This window comes from Lissotriton helveticus, chromosome 11 (genome assembly GCF_964261635.1).
Source record: "Lissotriton helveticus chromosome 11, aLisHel1.1, whole genome shotgun sequence".
Taxonomy (NCBI): domain Eukaryota; kingdom Metazoa; phylum Chordata; class Amphibia; order Caudata; family Salamandridae; genus Lissotriton; species Lissotriton helveticus.
In genome coordinates, this window is record NC_136072.1 from 1044021611 (window position 1) to 1044037670 (window position 16060).

Here is a 16060-nt window from a genome sequence, read left to right on the forward strand (position 1 = left end):
AAAGAAATACGATTATTGTTTCATAAGTATTTACTTTGAATGGGTTAAGGCTTTCGCGTTCGAACAAAAAGACTGTGAACACATTCAGTTTTGAACCTGTGAAATTTTTGATAAAGCAGAGGCTGTTTAATTTATGATGTTTATGTTGAATTGTACACATGGATGAATAACACGAAAATATCAATCACGTTATTGTGAACGAGTGCATAGTGCTTCCCATACCACAGGTTGCTGTGGATACTACTCATTTTTATCAACTTGACTAGGAGCTAGTCAAGATATGGGTTAGCACCAAACACAATTTGTTTAAAAAGTTAAAGAGTTAAATTGTTAAAAAGTAGGAGTGCATATCGCTACACATTGCTGTAAATGCAGGAGGTATGCCATAGTCAGGAGGTGGCTAACAACTCCCTGTGGTGAGCCCTTGTTTAGTAGCCAGCCGTCACAGTAGGGAAAGACTGGAACTGCTGACCTCTGCAGTTGTGCAGCAACTACAGCCATCACCTTTGTGAACAGTGGGGGCACTAATGAGGCCAAAGGGGAGCACAGCAAACTGAAAATGCTCCTGTCCCACCATGAATCGCAGTTAATGCTGACATCCTGCACGTCCAAAGCTACCGTCCAGTCTCAAGGTTCTAACGCAAATAGGACCTGAGCAAGTGTTAGCATCTTGAATTTCCCATTCTTAAGGAAGGCATTGAGAGAACGCAGATCTAAGAGAGGGCGGATGCCTCTGTCTTCCTTTGGCAATAGAAAGTAGTGGGAACAGCAACCACAAACTACGCCTGAAGCTGGTACCCTCTCGATGGCTCAATAGCCATGAAAAGGCTGGGAAACATGTTGGCCATGGTGGCTCCGGTGGAAAGGACATGGCTGGTAACCTCTACCATTGCCGTGAAAGGAAGAGTGATGGTGGTGTGAGCCCCAATGACCGGGCAGTGATCCTACTCTCCTTGAAGCACTTAAGTGCTAAATTGGCTTTGTTGCCAAACAGGCAAGTGCCATTAAAGGTTATCCATCAGTAATGCCTGACCATCCCCCAAAAAGCCAGATGATCTCAACCAAGCGTGGAGGTGTAGTACCACCAATGAAGCAATATACCTGCCCAGCAAGTCTGTTGTGTCGAGCATGCAACTGATGGCGAACTATGCTGTATCCCTGCCATCAGCGATAGCCTGGTTCAGGTTGGCTCAGGTCTCTTCCAAGACGATGGGCAGCACTTGCGCAACTAAAGTTCCACACAGTGTAGCGATATCATCTCAAATAACACTAGGTTTACCGACCACAGTGCAAGGCTGGTGGACAAGAAAATCCTTTACTCAAAGGTATCTAGTTTCTTGGATCCCTACCTGGTGGAGTGGTAGGAAACGCAACAGTATCCAGTGTGGATGTTGAGGCCTGCACCACCAGCTCTTAGGGGTGGGGTGCTGGGTGAGAAAAGCTTGGTCACTGTGAGTGAGGCAGTGGGGTTGTGTAATCATCCTGTGCACGGGGTGCTCGTGCAAGGCTTGATCCAGGACCTTGGAGAGGACATCAGACCTGGTTTATTTATTTATTTATAAAACTTCTAAAGCGCCCTGCCACCCTGACGGTATCCTGGAGCTAGCCAATAACAGAAATATGTAGAAAAGATAGAAAAAACCCTAGAAGAACAGTGATGGAGCACCTGAAGATGACAGACAGCCAAGACTTAACCAATTACTTGGGGAAGAGCCAGGTCTTAAATGCCCTCCTAAACTGTAACAAGCTGGTCATAGATCTAAGTGAAAAAGGAAGTGAATGCCAAAGATTGGCTGCGCTAACCATAAAGGCATGGCCACCTTGCCTTGATTTCCTGAACCTGGTCATGCATAGCAGATAGCCTGATGTAGATTGAAGAGCTCTGTTGGGAATAGATCTTCTAGGCCTCTTTTGCAGGGGATTTATTGGAGGCCAATAGAGATTTTGTGTGGGATATCCCTGACTAAAGCACCTCCTTGAAGACATCGATCTTGACCTCCACGAAGGGCAACTGGAAACCAAGGACCTCAGTGGGCCTACTCTTCACAATAGCTCCTTCCTCCCTAAGCACAATAGAAGTAGAGACCAGGCCAGTATCTTGTGAGGCGTCCAGGCTACTGGCATCCATCAGGGGATAAGGGTAACCATTAGGATCCTAGATCCATCCCAGCCAGAATCCCTGAGAAGAGTTGGTGGCCCTGGGAATGGTGCCATGGGACTGAACCCTATCAAAGGTTGTGGGTCCGTAACCGGAGTCGGTCCATATACGGTAACAGATCCAGAGGACCCGACTTGTGAAGACGGCAAACCCTTCCAGCGGAAGTCGAGTTGGTGCACCTCCTAGATGCCCAAATATGAGGTGCAGAGCTTCATAAAACTCCCTGCGTTGGGTGGGGGTCGTTCCAGGAAATTCAAGAAGGTACGAAGCGGACCCAGGCTCAGGCTACGTGGGTGAAGTGGAGCAGAGGGGCCTTGACTTGTTGTGTCATACCTACGCCTCACCCGATCACTTGGACCAGTGCGGAGATGTTGAAGAGTTATTTGAACTTCTTTGAATATTTTGTGCTTGTGGAACCTACCTGACGACAAATTCGATCTTGACGACGACTGATGGGAACAACTCCAAAAGTAAGACCATCAACGTGACAGGGACCTGGTGCAGAGTCTTCCGATGTCAGGCTTCAGATTCATGGTGCGGCAGTTGGCACAGTTACTGGAGTGATGGTCTGGCTCCAGGCACCAGATGGGGGTCCGTCACAGACATTTACGTGAGAGGCCCCACAGGGTTTAAAACCCACTGGCTTTTTAGGGGACATCCCTATCACACTAGGATAAGAATGCTACAAAAATATCAACAAATAATTCAAGAAAGTGGTCAAAAAGTGACCGGGGTAGCTCTTCCAGATCTGCACAAAGAACTGATGTCAGTGCAGTGTGACCGTGCTTACATGGGCACTGCCCACGTCACATACGGTGCAGATGATGTCTACGAAGCCAACATGGTACTGTTTGACGCCACCTACCAGTGTGCAGGGGGTACTGCTAAATATTTTTCTGATACATTCTGACCTTAAGGTAAGGAATCTGCCCCATTAGATGTAATAGTTGCCACTGAAGTGCTAACCCCAATTTAGCCATTTAGCCAGTCATCATGGAACAAGATCAAACACCTATGATTATGGTTAAATAGTTGAGCATTCGTTTTTAAAGCAAGTTATCAACGCCCACTCACCACCCCAAGGAAGATAAATAATGCAACTAAAAGACCATCTTTTCATCTCAGACATCTTAATATGATATTCAATTATTTGGCTTAGTTCTAGAAATGTATCGCTCTGGCCCTTCTTAAGCTTTACTATGCAATTGGAATCAATTTCGCCATTCAGGTTGCATTGTCTAGGTTCTCACTAGTGGTTGTCAGTGGGATACAAAGTACTGTGCATTACATGCTAGTCCTACTAATAAAGAGGCTGAAGCAGCTGGAAGAAAAAGTAAACCAGTAAGGGCCAAGGAGGCATCAGCCCTCCTCTAATCTTCATCACCTCTTTATTCCTAAATACAGTAAGACCAATTCTCACGTCAAAGCTATCAAATTCGAATTCTCTGCAGCTACAAAAAATAAAAACACAATTCGGCACAAAAAATGAAAATGTGGGTCCTTTGCCTTGTCTCGAGCCCCAGGGACTTGTGTTTGTTGATAGCACGCCTTGGAGTTTTTAAATTGAAATTTCAATGAAATAGATAGCTCATGCTTTCTGACTGTTTGAGCTTTAGTACGTCTTGCCCTCCAGCAGGTTTTAACAAAGGTGCCCAAGCTGACAGCTCCTGATATCTCTCAGTTCGAATCTCATTTCTAAGTGCTTTCCTCCTAATTTCAAATTTTCTGAAGCAGCACAGCATGCCATCGGGCCAAACAGAATCCTTGTTTGCTCTAGTTGCTCCGACTGATGGTTTGAAACTGGATAAGATTATTTTCATAGGTCTAGTTGTTGGTTATACGAATATATGGTAGATTAGAATTGCCTGCACACATGTCTATGAATGAGAATGGGCACTTTGTTACTTACTAGCGAACAGTCCACAAAACTCTTTGAGCAGAGTGTCTCTGCTGCTCCTGTTCTAATCTCCTGGACTTGCTGGTTTTCCTGAATGAGGCAGGCATTAATGTGGCATCAGTTCTCCAGGCATGAATGTGGCATCCAGGGGTGTTCTATGAAGCTCTGGATCTTGATCTAACATCTAGTGGATGTACTTTTCCTATTGAGAGAGAATGTAACTCTGGCCCAACAACCTCTTGCTCCTGGTTCAAAACAATCTCTCATTTCTGGTTCAAGTTTATACAATATTATCATTCCTTCTTTCATTTGTTTCCAAGGGTATAAAAAGAGTCATTAACAATGCTTGAATGTGTCATGTGCACGTCTCATACGCCATCAATGGGATGAGAAAGGATAACGTTTATAGAACTGTTTCCGGTCAGTTAATTTGTGGAGTGTTTTTGTGGGGTCAAATTAGAATATCTAGACACAGGAAAATAAATCTGTTCTTTTCGATATACTAGCCAAGAACTAATTGCATATCTATGCCAGATTTACTGAAAATTAAAGTCCGATTTGGTTGTGTGTCAGTAAGTGTTGACTGCAGTTGTTCATAATGTAGCTCAACAACACACGAGACGGGTGAAAGGATTAATGTGGCTTATCCCGGATCCGCCTGCTGCTTGAGTATGAATGCCTGGAACTAACCCAAGATTAACTAGGCTTAAGAAAGGATCTAAAATACATAAAACTGTAAGCAGCTAAACACAAAATTGTTGAGAAGAATATGATGTGTAAAAGATAGACCAAGCGATCCCTAAACAATAACATTACGTTTGAGCACTTTTTGGAGCGTGCAGTATACCAGCTCCCGAGAAGTGCCCATCACAGGCAAGCCATTAAAGACACTTACTTCAATGGAGAATAGCACAGGAATTGCCAAGAAGCACTTTCTACAGTAACGCAAGCATGTTCTGAAGTGCACTGTGCAGACGTGTAAAAGGCATGTGTTACCTGTTCTAACTTGGATCGGTTGCTCTCCAGGCCAGCAGCACAGCTGTCATATTGCGCCTTCTTCTCATCATACTCCTGGGTTAGTTCCTAGTGTAGAAGGAGCACAGGGTCAAACAGGGTCATGCAAGTGCAAACCGCAGTCCAGCAGCACGACATGGGGCAGCTGAGCAATGTATGTCGTTGTCATTCAGAGATTTGGAGAGTACATTTTGGCACACTCAAAGATATTTTCTAAATCCAGTAGGGCAGCTATTAATACTCATGGGAACTGGTGCCACTACATATCTAATTAAGCTACAGCTTAATGTGAAAGTTTCCTTTTTTACGTTTCAAATTGTATTCCCTGAAGCAGGTATTGACAACCTTGAAATCGTGTTGTCCAAAGCAAAGCTTAGAATGTTTTTTAATCATAAATAGCGTCTCCATTTTACCCAGGTGTGATGCTCTTTATGTTCTATACTCTGCTTGTAAATCATCACTATCATGCATTAGCATCCATTCTGACCTGGCGTTAAAACGTCCTAGTCTTAAAATAACAGGTAAACATTGCTGTAACTGGGAAACGAACAGCGTCAAAGTCCAATACTTACCTAAAGGGCCCAAGCACGCAGCAGAGACAGCCGGACACGCTCCTTGTCACCTCCGGATTTAGTGTCAGTGGTACGTATAGAAATGCAGTCGTGCGTGTTAGTAAGGCGCCAGGCCAGATCTGGGTCATCATTCGGCCTACCCACTGACGACAGCTACTCCCACACGACAGGAGGCACGTGCCCGACGTCCATCAAGAAGTGACAGAAGGCGGATTTAGGACGAGGATTCAGCCTGGTTGTAAAGCACCAGGGAACATATCAACCAGCAGGAATCCCTGCGTGCACCTCACATACTAGGCGAGGGGTCCTCGGTGGATCAGAGGCCCCCCGTGGCTCTCGGTCACAGGCAAGCGTGAACACAAAAGCATAGGCGAGAACAGAGCAGGCCTCTCAGAAGCATGGCAGAGCGTTCACAGGAAGGTCTATAACCCCAGAGCTTGGTGACCCGCACAGTCGCACACACGCCTCTCAGAAGCATGGCAGAGCGTTCACAGTAAGGTCTAGAACCCCAGAGCTTGGTGACCCGCACTGTCGCAGACACACCTCTCAGAAGCACGGCAGGGCGTTCACAGGAAGGTCAAGAACCCCAGAGCTTGGTGACCCGCACACAGGCCTCTCAGAAGCATGTCAGAGCGTTCACAGGAAGGTCTAGAACCCTAGAGCTTGGTGACCCGCACACAGGCCTCTCAGAAGCATGTCAGAGCGTTCACAGGAAGGTCTAGAACCCTAGAGCTTGGTGACCCGCACTGTCGCGCACACACACCTCTCAGAAGCACGGCAGGGCGTTCACAGGAAGGTCAAGAACCCCAGAGCTTGGTGACCCGCACACAGGCCTCTCAGAAGCATGGCAGAGCGTTCACAGGAAGGTCTAGAACCCTAGAGCTTGGTGACCCGCACTGTCGCACACACGCCTCTCAGAAGCATGGCAGAGCGTTCACAGTAAGGTCTAGAACCCCAGAGCTTGGTGACCCGCACTGTCGCGCACACACACCTCTCAGAAGCACGGCAGGGCGTTCACAGGAAGGTCAAGAACCCCAGAGCTTGGTGACCCGCACACAGGCCTCTCAGAAGCATGGCAGAGCGTTCACAGGAAGGTCTAGAACCCTAGAGCTTGGTGACCCGCACTGTCGCACACACGCCTCTCAGAAGCATGGCAGAGCGTTCACAGTAAGGTCTAGAACCCCAGAGCTTGGTGACCCGCACTGTCGCACACACACCTCTCAGAAGCACGGCAGGGCGTTCACAGGAAGGTCAAGAACCCCAGAGCTTGGTGACCCGCACTGTCGCACACACACCTCTCAGAAGCACGGCAGGGCGTTCACAGGAAGGTCAAGAACCCCAGTGCTTGGTGACCCGCACACAGGCCTCTCAGAAGCATGGCAGAGCGTTCACAGGAAGGTCTAGAACCCCAGAGCTTGGTGACCCGCACTGTCGCACACACACCTCTCAGAAGCACGGCAGGGCGTTCACAGGAAGGTCAAGAACCCCAGAGCTTGGTGACCCGCACACAGGCCTCTCAGAAGCATGGCAGAGCATTCACAGGAAGGTCTAGAACCCTAGAGCTTGGTGACCCGCACTGTCGCACACACGCCTCTCAGAAGCATGGCAGAGCGTTCACAGTAAGGTCTAGAACCCAGAGCTTGATGACCCGCACACTGGCCTCGCAGAAGCATGGCAGGGCGTTCACTGGAAGGTCAAGAACCCCAGAGCTTGGTGACCCGCACACCGGCCTCGCAGAAGCATGGCAGAGCGTTCACAGGAAGGTCTAGAACCCCAGACCTTGGTGACCCGCACACCGGCCTCGCAGAAGCATGGCAGAGCGTTCCCAGGAAGGTCTAGAACCCCAGAGCTTGGTGACCCGCACACAGGCCTCTCAGAAGCATGGCAGAGCGTTCACAGGAAGGTCTAGAACCCCAGAGCTTGGTGACCCGCACACCGGCCTCTCAGAAGCATGGCAGGGCGTTCACAGGAAGGTCTAGAACCCCAGAGCTTGGTGACCCGCACACCGGCCTCGCAGAAGCATGGCAGGGTGTTCACTGGAAGGTCAAGAACCCCAGAGCTTGGTGACCCAGCAGCACACCTTGAGGGCGCTGCGGTGCCACCACGTGCCTGCCTCAGACCCGCCCTCGAGTCTCGCCACATGCACCACAGCCTGTCTCTATCTCACATGGACTGACTGTTACCCAACAGCTACAGGACACACACAATCACCATTTATGATATCCCTGGTTTCATTTTCAATATATAGCTACGTACTCAGTGGTTGCACAAATAAACAAATAGCCTGCACCCCTTTTAATTTATGACTGTGGTAAATGATTCTTAAAAGACATATCTCTGGAGCCTGGTAACTCTAATTTACTCGAAGTAATGGTTGCATCAAACATTGAACACAAGAATAATTTACAATCCTAAACGTTTTTGAAGCACAAACATGGAAGTCACTAAAGCTACATTTTCCCCTGATTGAATTTGTTCATACCATCATCATCAGCAACTTTATTTCGACCATAAAAGTAAACAGCACAGTTTAAATAGGATACACACAATAGAAACATAGTTTAAAAGGAACACAGGGAGCACAGTTTAAAATAAAATTTAAAAAAATGCAAACATGGTTTAAAAAAACACAAGAAAAACAATTTAAAATATCATAAAATACATGTTGATAGTCTTGGGGACACTAATACCATACATCAATAATATGGGGTGCGAAGGGGAAAATTGAATGGGTCATAGAGTGCATTTAGTGCGCCTTATCCAAAGTGCATGGCAATATCTTGACAGGCCAAAGACCACAACTCTACGAGTATCAGTCATCAGAATTCTTAATACCTCGAGGTAGTGGCCCGGGGCAACGAGTTTGCACAGTGGAATGATCCATTTTTTCCTTGAAAGGTGGTAATGTGGGCAAACAAATAGCAAATTAACAATTGCATTACACGCAGGGCAAAGATCATCGTAAGCAACAGCATTAATCCACTTTGAGCAAAACTGTTTTGTGGGAAGGGTCATGTATCAAAATTGGAAGAATAGTTTTCGTGCCATTGGCGGAACAATTTCGTTCAATGTATGATCAAAGCGGTAGACGGATTTAAGACGTAGAAATTTCGAAGTTAAGCATCCCTCGCTTTTTGCCAATTCTTTATGTGGAATAACTTCCCGAAACCTTTCTTTCAGTTTTGTTCTTGAAAAGGTGGATAGGCTTTCCGGTTTGGTCTAGAACCTTTCCATCCTGATCCCCTCGAACAGGGCTCTCACTGATCTAACCCAGGGGATTGATGATATCAATGGTACCCTCAGGAGTGCTATCAAAGGCTCCCGATAGGTGGCAAGCTCATCAACTGTCCATATCCTATGCCAAAACATTAACAATTTATAGCATAATTTGTGCTTTAACTGCCTGTGAGGAAGGTCCAAGTAGAGGGGTGTCGCGGAGTGCTGGACGGTAGGTCCACCAAAGACCTAAGGAACCTGCTCTCAATTGCAAATAAGCAGTTTGTATTGCCGGTACCCCAAAGCTCAGCTCCATAGATAATACCTCCTAGCATCTTAATATTATACATTTCCAGGGCGGGAGCGAGCTGCCTAGAATGTGTTTTCTTGTGAATTTTAGTGATGTTTGCTGCCTGGTGAATGAGTTGCAGTTTAGCTTTTTCAATATGGGCAGCCCAGTTGATCAAGCGGATGCCAAGGTAGTCAAAGACATTGACTCGCTCCAACTTAATATTACCGATTTGCATGGATCTTTTGGTAGGGTTGACTGCTCCTTTCTTAAAAATCATAAACTTTGTTTTTGTCTCATTTAGTACCATACCTCGAACATCGCAAAACCTTATAAAATCATCTAAGAGCTGATGTAGTCCCTGCGGTGATTTAGAAATTAAGAGTGTCGTTGGCGAAGTGTAGAGTGGGTACTCTTTTGGCACCAATCTTTGGGGCATCGCAACCATCTCTATCTAGATGATCGACGACACCATTAATAAAAAAGGGTAAAAAGGGTGGGGGCGAGGACACATCCCTGCCTAACTCCACACTGAACTGGGAAGGGATCTGTTCATACTATTTCTGTATTGACTACCCATTCCTGTTTTACACCGCTTTATTTTTTAATACATATACAACAATGTTATGCTACATACAATATTTGCGCTGGAAGATTTGGAGTCTGAATCTAGAAGGTACGCTCAATGCACATGTATCTACCGATCTGCAGGTTGCTACTTTGCAAACGTATGTAGTAGTTACAGTTCCTCCAGTAGAATGAGTTTGACTTCTTCCCACTAGTGGTTATTTACTTTTCCGTAGCAGTGTATTATGCATGATACCACATAATGTTTTACAGATTATTTTAATGCATGATTATTTTACAAATTGAAGTGTATGCGCGCTACTCACCCGTGAGGGTCTTGAAGGGCTGGGGGTGGTTAGGGGGGGTGCCGGTCAGCAGTTCCATTCAGCCGAAGAGTCAAGCCTTGAGAGCCTTCCTGAAGGTGTTCAGGGAGGGGGTGCGTCTGATGTCGATCGGGAGCTCGTTTCAGGTCTTGGCAGCGATGTAGGAGAAGGCTCTTGCCCCTGTTTTGACTCTGCGGATGCGTGGGGTTTCGACAAGGGCGAGGTTGGAGGATTGGAGGTTTCTTTTGGGTACATGGAAGGTGATTCTATCGTTGAGTTATTGGGGTCCTGTGTTGTGGAGGCTTTTGTAGGCGTGGGTGAGTATCTTGAAAGCGACTCTTCTCGATGTGGAGCCAGTGGAGATTCTGTAGGTGTCGGCTGATGTTGCGGTGTTCTAAATCGTCTGGAGCTTGTGGAGTAGGGACTTGTTTATGCCGGCGTAGAGGGTGTTTCAGTAGTCCAGTCTGCTGGAATTGAGTACGTGGGTGACTGTCTTCCTTGACTCGGGGGGAGGGGGATCCATTTGGAAGTCTTCCGAAGGATGCGGAGGGTGTTGAAGCAGCTGGTGGCGACGGCGTTGACCCGTCGGTCCATGGAGAGGGAGGAGTCGAATATGGTGATGAGGTTTCTGGCGTGGTCCATGGGGGTCATGGAGTGCCGAGGTCGGTGGGCCACCAGGTATTGTTCCATGCCGATGGGGTGGTTCCGAGGACGAGGACTTCTGTCTTCTCAGAGTTGAGCTTCAGGCAGCTGTTGCTCATCCAGGTTGCTACATCCTGTATTCCTTCCTGGAAGTTGAGTCTGGTGATGGTGGGGTCCTTGGTGATGGAAATGATGAGCTGGGTGTCATCGGCGTAGGATACTATGTTGAGGCAGTGCTGTTGGACGATGGCAGCGAGGGGGGCCATGTAGATGTTGAAGAGGGTTGGACTGAGCGATGATCCCTTGGGCACTCTGCAGTTTTTTCCGTGGGTTCGGAGAGGAAGGATGGCAGTCTGATCCTTTGGCTACTGTCGGTGAGGAACAATCGTATCCAGTTGAGGGCGGTTACTTGTATGCCGGCGTTGTGTAGTCTGGCTGCGAGTGTGTGGTGGGAGATGGTGCAGAAAGCTGCTGATAGGTTGAATAGAACAAGGGCTGCGTTGTGGCCTTGGTCCAGGAGGGTGAGGATGTCGCTCGTGGCGGCGAGTACAGCGGTCTCGGTGCCGTTGTTGCTGCGGGATCTGGATTAGGATGGGTCGAGGATAACGTTGTCCTCAATGAACTTTGCCAGTTCTGTGTTGACAGTCTTTTCAGCGACTTTCGCTGCAAAGGAGAGGAGCAGGATGGGCCGGTGGTACTTTGGGTCCGTTGGATCTGATTAGGGATTTTTGAGCAGAGGCCTAACTACTGCACGTTTCCAGTCGTCGGGGAGAGTGCCTATCTCGAAGGTGGCTTTGATGGTGCATCGTAATTCCGGTGCTATGGCGGTGGTGGTTCTATGGTAGATGTGTGGTGGGCAGGGGTCTGTGGGGGCCCCAGAGTGGATGCCTTTAATGGTCGAGGCGGTGTCTTCGGTAGAGCTAGGTGTCCAGGAGGAGATGGTGGGCTGGCTGGTGTTGCAGGATGAAGGGGTGGTTGCGGAGTCAGGTGTATGGTCGTTGAAGTTGTCATAGAGGTTTTTGATCTTCAGGTGGAAGTAGGATCCAAGCTTGTCGCAGAGGTCCTGGGAAGAGGTGATGTATGTGGCTTCGCAGGGGGGCTTGGTGAACTCCTGGATGACGCTGAAGAGTTCTTTGGAGTTGCTGGAGTTGGCGAGGATTTTATTGTGGATGAAGGTCCTTTTGGTGGTTCTGATGTGTTGATGGTATTCTGTCATGGCGTTCTTGTAGGTGGTGTCATTTTCCGGCGTTTTGTTGTTTCTCCAGTTCCAGGCGTCTGCATGTGCGTCTGGTTTCTTGGAGGTCGGTGGTGAACCAGGCGGCTTTCCTGAGGTGTTGGACGTAGGAGTTGCGTATTAGGGTGAGCTTGTCTGCGCAGTTGGAGATCCATGTGTGGAATTCTCTGGCTGCGAGTTTGGCGTCGGTTGTAGGGGCGGGGGTGTTGTGGCTGAGGGTGGACTTGTGCTGCTCCTCAGTGACTGCTCCAGTACCTTCACAGGGGGGCGCGGAGCTGGTTTGGGCGGCTAGGGTTTGTTGATGGGGAAGTGTATGCAGGGGTTGTCGGTCCACGGGAGTTGCGTGGTGTGACTGAAGTGGATGTTGTTTCCTCCTGCGAAGATGGGGGTCGAGGGTGTGTCCTGCCTTGTGGGTCGGTGTGATGACGAGCTGTTTTAGTCCGATGTTGGCGAGGTTGTCCCAGAGGGTAGTGGGGTTGGGGTCGCTGGGGTTGTTGACATGGAAGTTCAGATCACCGATAAGTATGTAGTTAATGGAGGCAATGGCGTGGGGTGCGATGAGGTTGGTGATGGAGTTGGCGAAGAGGACCTGGGTACCAGGGGGTCTGTAGGCAAGGGTATTGCAGATTCTGGATTTGGGGCTGCTCTGGACCTGAAAGTGCAGGTGTTCAGCGGTGGGGAAGGTGTCGCTGCAGGTGGAGAGGTGGAGAGAGTTTTTGGCGCGGTGACGAGTCCTCCTCCTGGGTAGTTGGGGCGGTCCTTCCTCTGGATCTTGTGTCCATCTGGGATGGTGATTGCGATGTCCGGTGCGGAGGAGGCGTTGGTCCAGGTTTCTGTAAAGAAGGCAACGTCGGGTGAAGGGTGTCCTGGAGGTTCCAAATTTCCATGGCGTGTCTGTGTAAGGAGTGCATGTTGGGGAGGATGCACCTAAGGCCGTCAGTGGTGTTGGCGGTCGGGCCGTGGTGAAGGTTTTGCCGCAGTAGCACTGGCCATGGGTCTTGTTTGGCGTGGACTGCTGGCAGTTGTTGTTTCTTCCTGGGTTGAGTGCTAGGAGGGCGGCTGAGATGTAGTGGTGAGTGGTGGGAAATCTAGGGCCTCTGGCACTGGTCACGGTCGGGTCGCGGACTGGCTTGCCTTTAGAGCGCCTTTGGCGTGCCCGTTGCGCGCGACCAATGCGCGACCGCGCAACAGCCGCCAATAAATAGGGAAGGGGGAGGGACGTGGAGGCGGGAGCGGGGACCGTCAGGGGGGAGAGGCCGCAGGGGCAGCAGCTGCAGGAACAGAGCAGGTCACAACATAGTTGACAAAAATCAGGAATAAGCTGAGTTCCAACAATATTAAATTAAGGAAAAACGAGTTCCAACAAAATTAAACTAAAGGAAAAACAAAGGCAGAAATGAAGGCAAAAATTACGTGAAACACGAAGGACGCCACGGATACAGGCCAAGACCAGGCGGGGCCTTGAACACCCACAGGAGGTCATCGAGTCAAAAGGCGGGGCACAGCGGAGCTGCTGGGGAGAGAGCCAGCCTTAGACCAGAGGTCAGAGGACTTGCTCGCGCTCCCCCGCAGCGGCCGACATTAAATAGGGAAGGGGGAGGCGGAAGCAGGGAACATCAAGAGGGAGGGACCGCAGAGGCAGCAGCGGCAGGAACAGAGCAGGGTACAACAAGGTTGACAATAAGGAATATGCAGAGTTCCAACAATATTAAATTAAGGAAAAACAAGTTCCACCAATATTAAACTAAAGGAAAAACAAAGGCAGAAATACAGGCAACAATTACCTGAAACACAAAAGACATCACGGATATGGGCCAAGACCAGGCAGGGCCTTGAACACCTACAGGAGGGGGTCAGTGAGTCAAACGGCGGGGCACATCACAGGTGCTGGGGAGAAAGCTGGCCTTAGACCAGAGGTGTTCTCATTTTGTCGACCTCAGAAGGATGAAAGGCTGATTGGACCCGCCCGTATTAGAACCTGTGACCATGAGGTCGAACACAGGCCATTACAGTGGATGCATTAGTCCACAAAGCCATCAGACCCGGCAAACCTACATTCATGCAGACTTTGGGAGCCTGTGTGAGCTGTCTCTTGATGTCGATTGTCTCATTGAGTTCTGCACCACTGAACATGCTGCTGGTTCCCTCAACAATGGTTGCCATGACATTGTACAGGAGTCATGTTCGTAACTCAAATTATGCCCCTCCCTTTTAGGTTCCGCCTGCACAGTGCTTGCGTTGATTGAGAGAATGTATTGTCTTTAATATAAACTTAAAAGGGGCTTGCATCCCGCCTCCTCTATTTCCTAGCTTCTCACTGGTTTCGGTGCATGACACTTACCTTTCCTCCATTTCTATTGGCTGTAGCATATTTTCCTGCAATTACCAATGCTTTGTCCTCGTCTGCTTCTCTTATTAGTTTCCCATCTCCAAAATACTGTTAACATTCGCTTTGGTGGAACTACATTTTCATAAAGTTTTTCCTTTTACTATTGTAGCATATTTATATAGCAATTTATCACCCGGCGAGATTAAGTGATATGCATAGTGGGCACCATCTAGATTCGAAATGGGATCCCCAACTCTCGAGTTGGCAGCTCTGGCCCCTGTGACACTTCCTCTCCACTCCCACGTTATCTTTCAGGGATTTCTTTCATTCTCCCGAACGATGATTGATGAAAACAGCTCTTTATTCATTACATAGGCGAAACCGATGCATTACCAATGCTTGTTCTTGCAGATGGTACTTCGTAGGATGCGTTTTGACTAAAGACACAAAGAATTGCAGGGAAAGCCTCGACAATGCTATTCCCTCTGATGTGGAGCCATCAAAAGAACAATCTGATGTGGCTCGTAAGTGCTTCTCTTCTCATAAGTGCTTCTTCAGTTCTCTTCCTTGATATTTTTTTGGTACACGGAACATTTTTCATGGCCTGACTCTTTAGCAGATAAAGAATCACTAGAGCAGATAACGGCCGATTAAACAAAGGGCACTTTACAGAGAAGACATTATTTGGGAAAAATGCAACAATAGAAAAATCCGCAATAAAGTCTGAAAAAATAAACCAGTACCTGGAGCTATTACTAAATCTAAATTGAATTCCTAGTCAATTTCTTTAGTGGGCTAATTCTAGGGCTAGATGTAGGACCATTCCCTTTTGCAACTCGCAATTTGCGTCGAATTGCAACTCCCAATTAGCAAATCGCAAAAGTGAATGTACAACTGTGTCTCAGACACTGTTTGCGATTCCCAATGGACTAGCAAATGGCATGCCTTATCAATATTCATGAGGCAAGCGCAACTTGCGACCCCTTTTGGAATGGCTAGAACTCTCAAGGATGGGGTCACGCAGACCACCATGTCTGTGACTGCTTTTGAAATGAAGCAGGTTTTATTTTTTTTAAATACAGCCTGTTTTCCTTAAAGGACAACGGGATGCATTTAAAAATGAAAAATAAAACTTCTCAGTTTCATGTTTTAAGGCCAGGCAGTGTTCCCTGGGACCTCTGCCTGGTCTTAAAAAATATTTACGCACACACTCAAAAAGGGGAAGGGGTCCCCTGGAGACCCCTTCCAGTTTGCAAGTGATTTACCACTTACTTATTATTATTATTATTTGTGTGTTTTGTAAAGCGCGCAGCTACCCCAAAGGGGTGTCCCGGCGCTAATAGAACAGGCAATAGATGGACGCAGACAGGTGCTTAGGAACCAAAGAGGAAGGTTTTGAGAGATTTGCGAAACTCAAGCTCAGACCAGCTCAAGCGGAGGGACAGCGGAAGCTTATTCCAACGCTGTGAGGCACAGGCTTCAAAAGTTTTACCTCCCATTCGGGATCTTTTGAATCTGGGACTCACAAGCAGAACTTGAGAGTTGGAACGAAGAGTTCTGGAATTACAGTAAGGACGTAAAGTGGACTTAAGGTGAGCAGGTCCTTTACCCTTCGTGGCTCGATAGGCCAGTGTCAAAGCTTTGAACTCTATTCTTTTCGAGATGGGGAGCCAATGTAATTTGCGGAGGTAAGGGGATATGTGATGCCTGGAAGGAATGCCCTCCACCAGACGAGCCGCCGCATTTTGGACAGTCTGAAGCTTATGGCACAAACCTGCTGTAAGGCCCAGGTATAAAGCGTTGGCATAGTCCAGATGGG

General features: G+C 48.1%; 1 protein-coding gene across 2 annotated transcripts in view; it reads right to left on the minus strand.

Annotated features, from left to right (window-relative positions):
• The window catches only part of IFT81 (intraflagellar transport 81), a 1024548-nt gene that overhangs the window by 181042 nt on the left and 827446 nt on the right, over positions 1-16060 (minus strand). For both annotated transcript variants that reach the window (XM_078667498.1, XM_078667499.1), the window contains one exon: positions 5052-5138. In XM_078667498.1, the coding sequence (XP_078523624.1) occupies positions 5052-5138 (87 nt within the window). The remainder of the gene's footprint in view (positions 1-5051; positions 5139-16060) is intronic.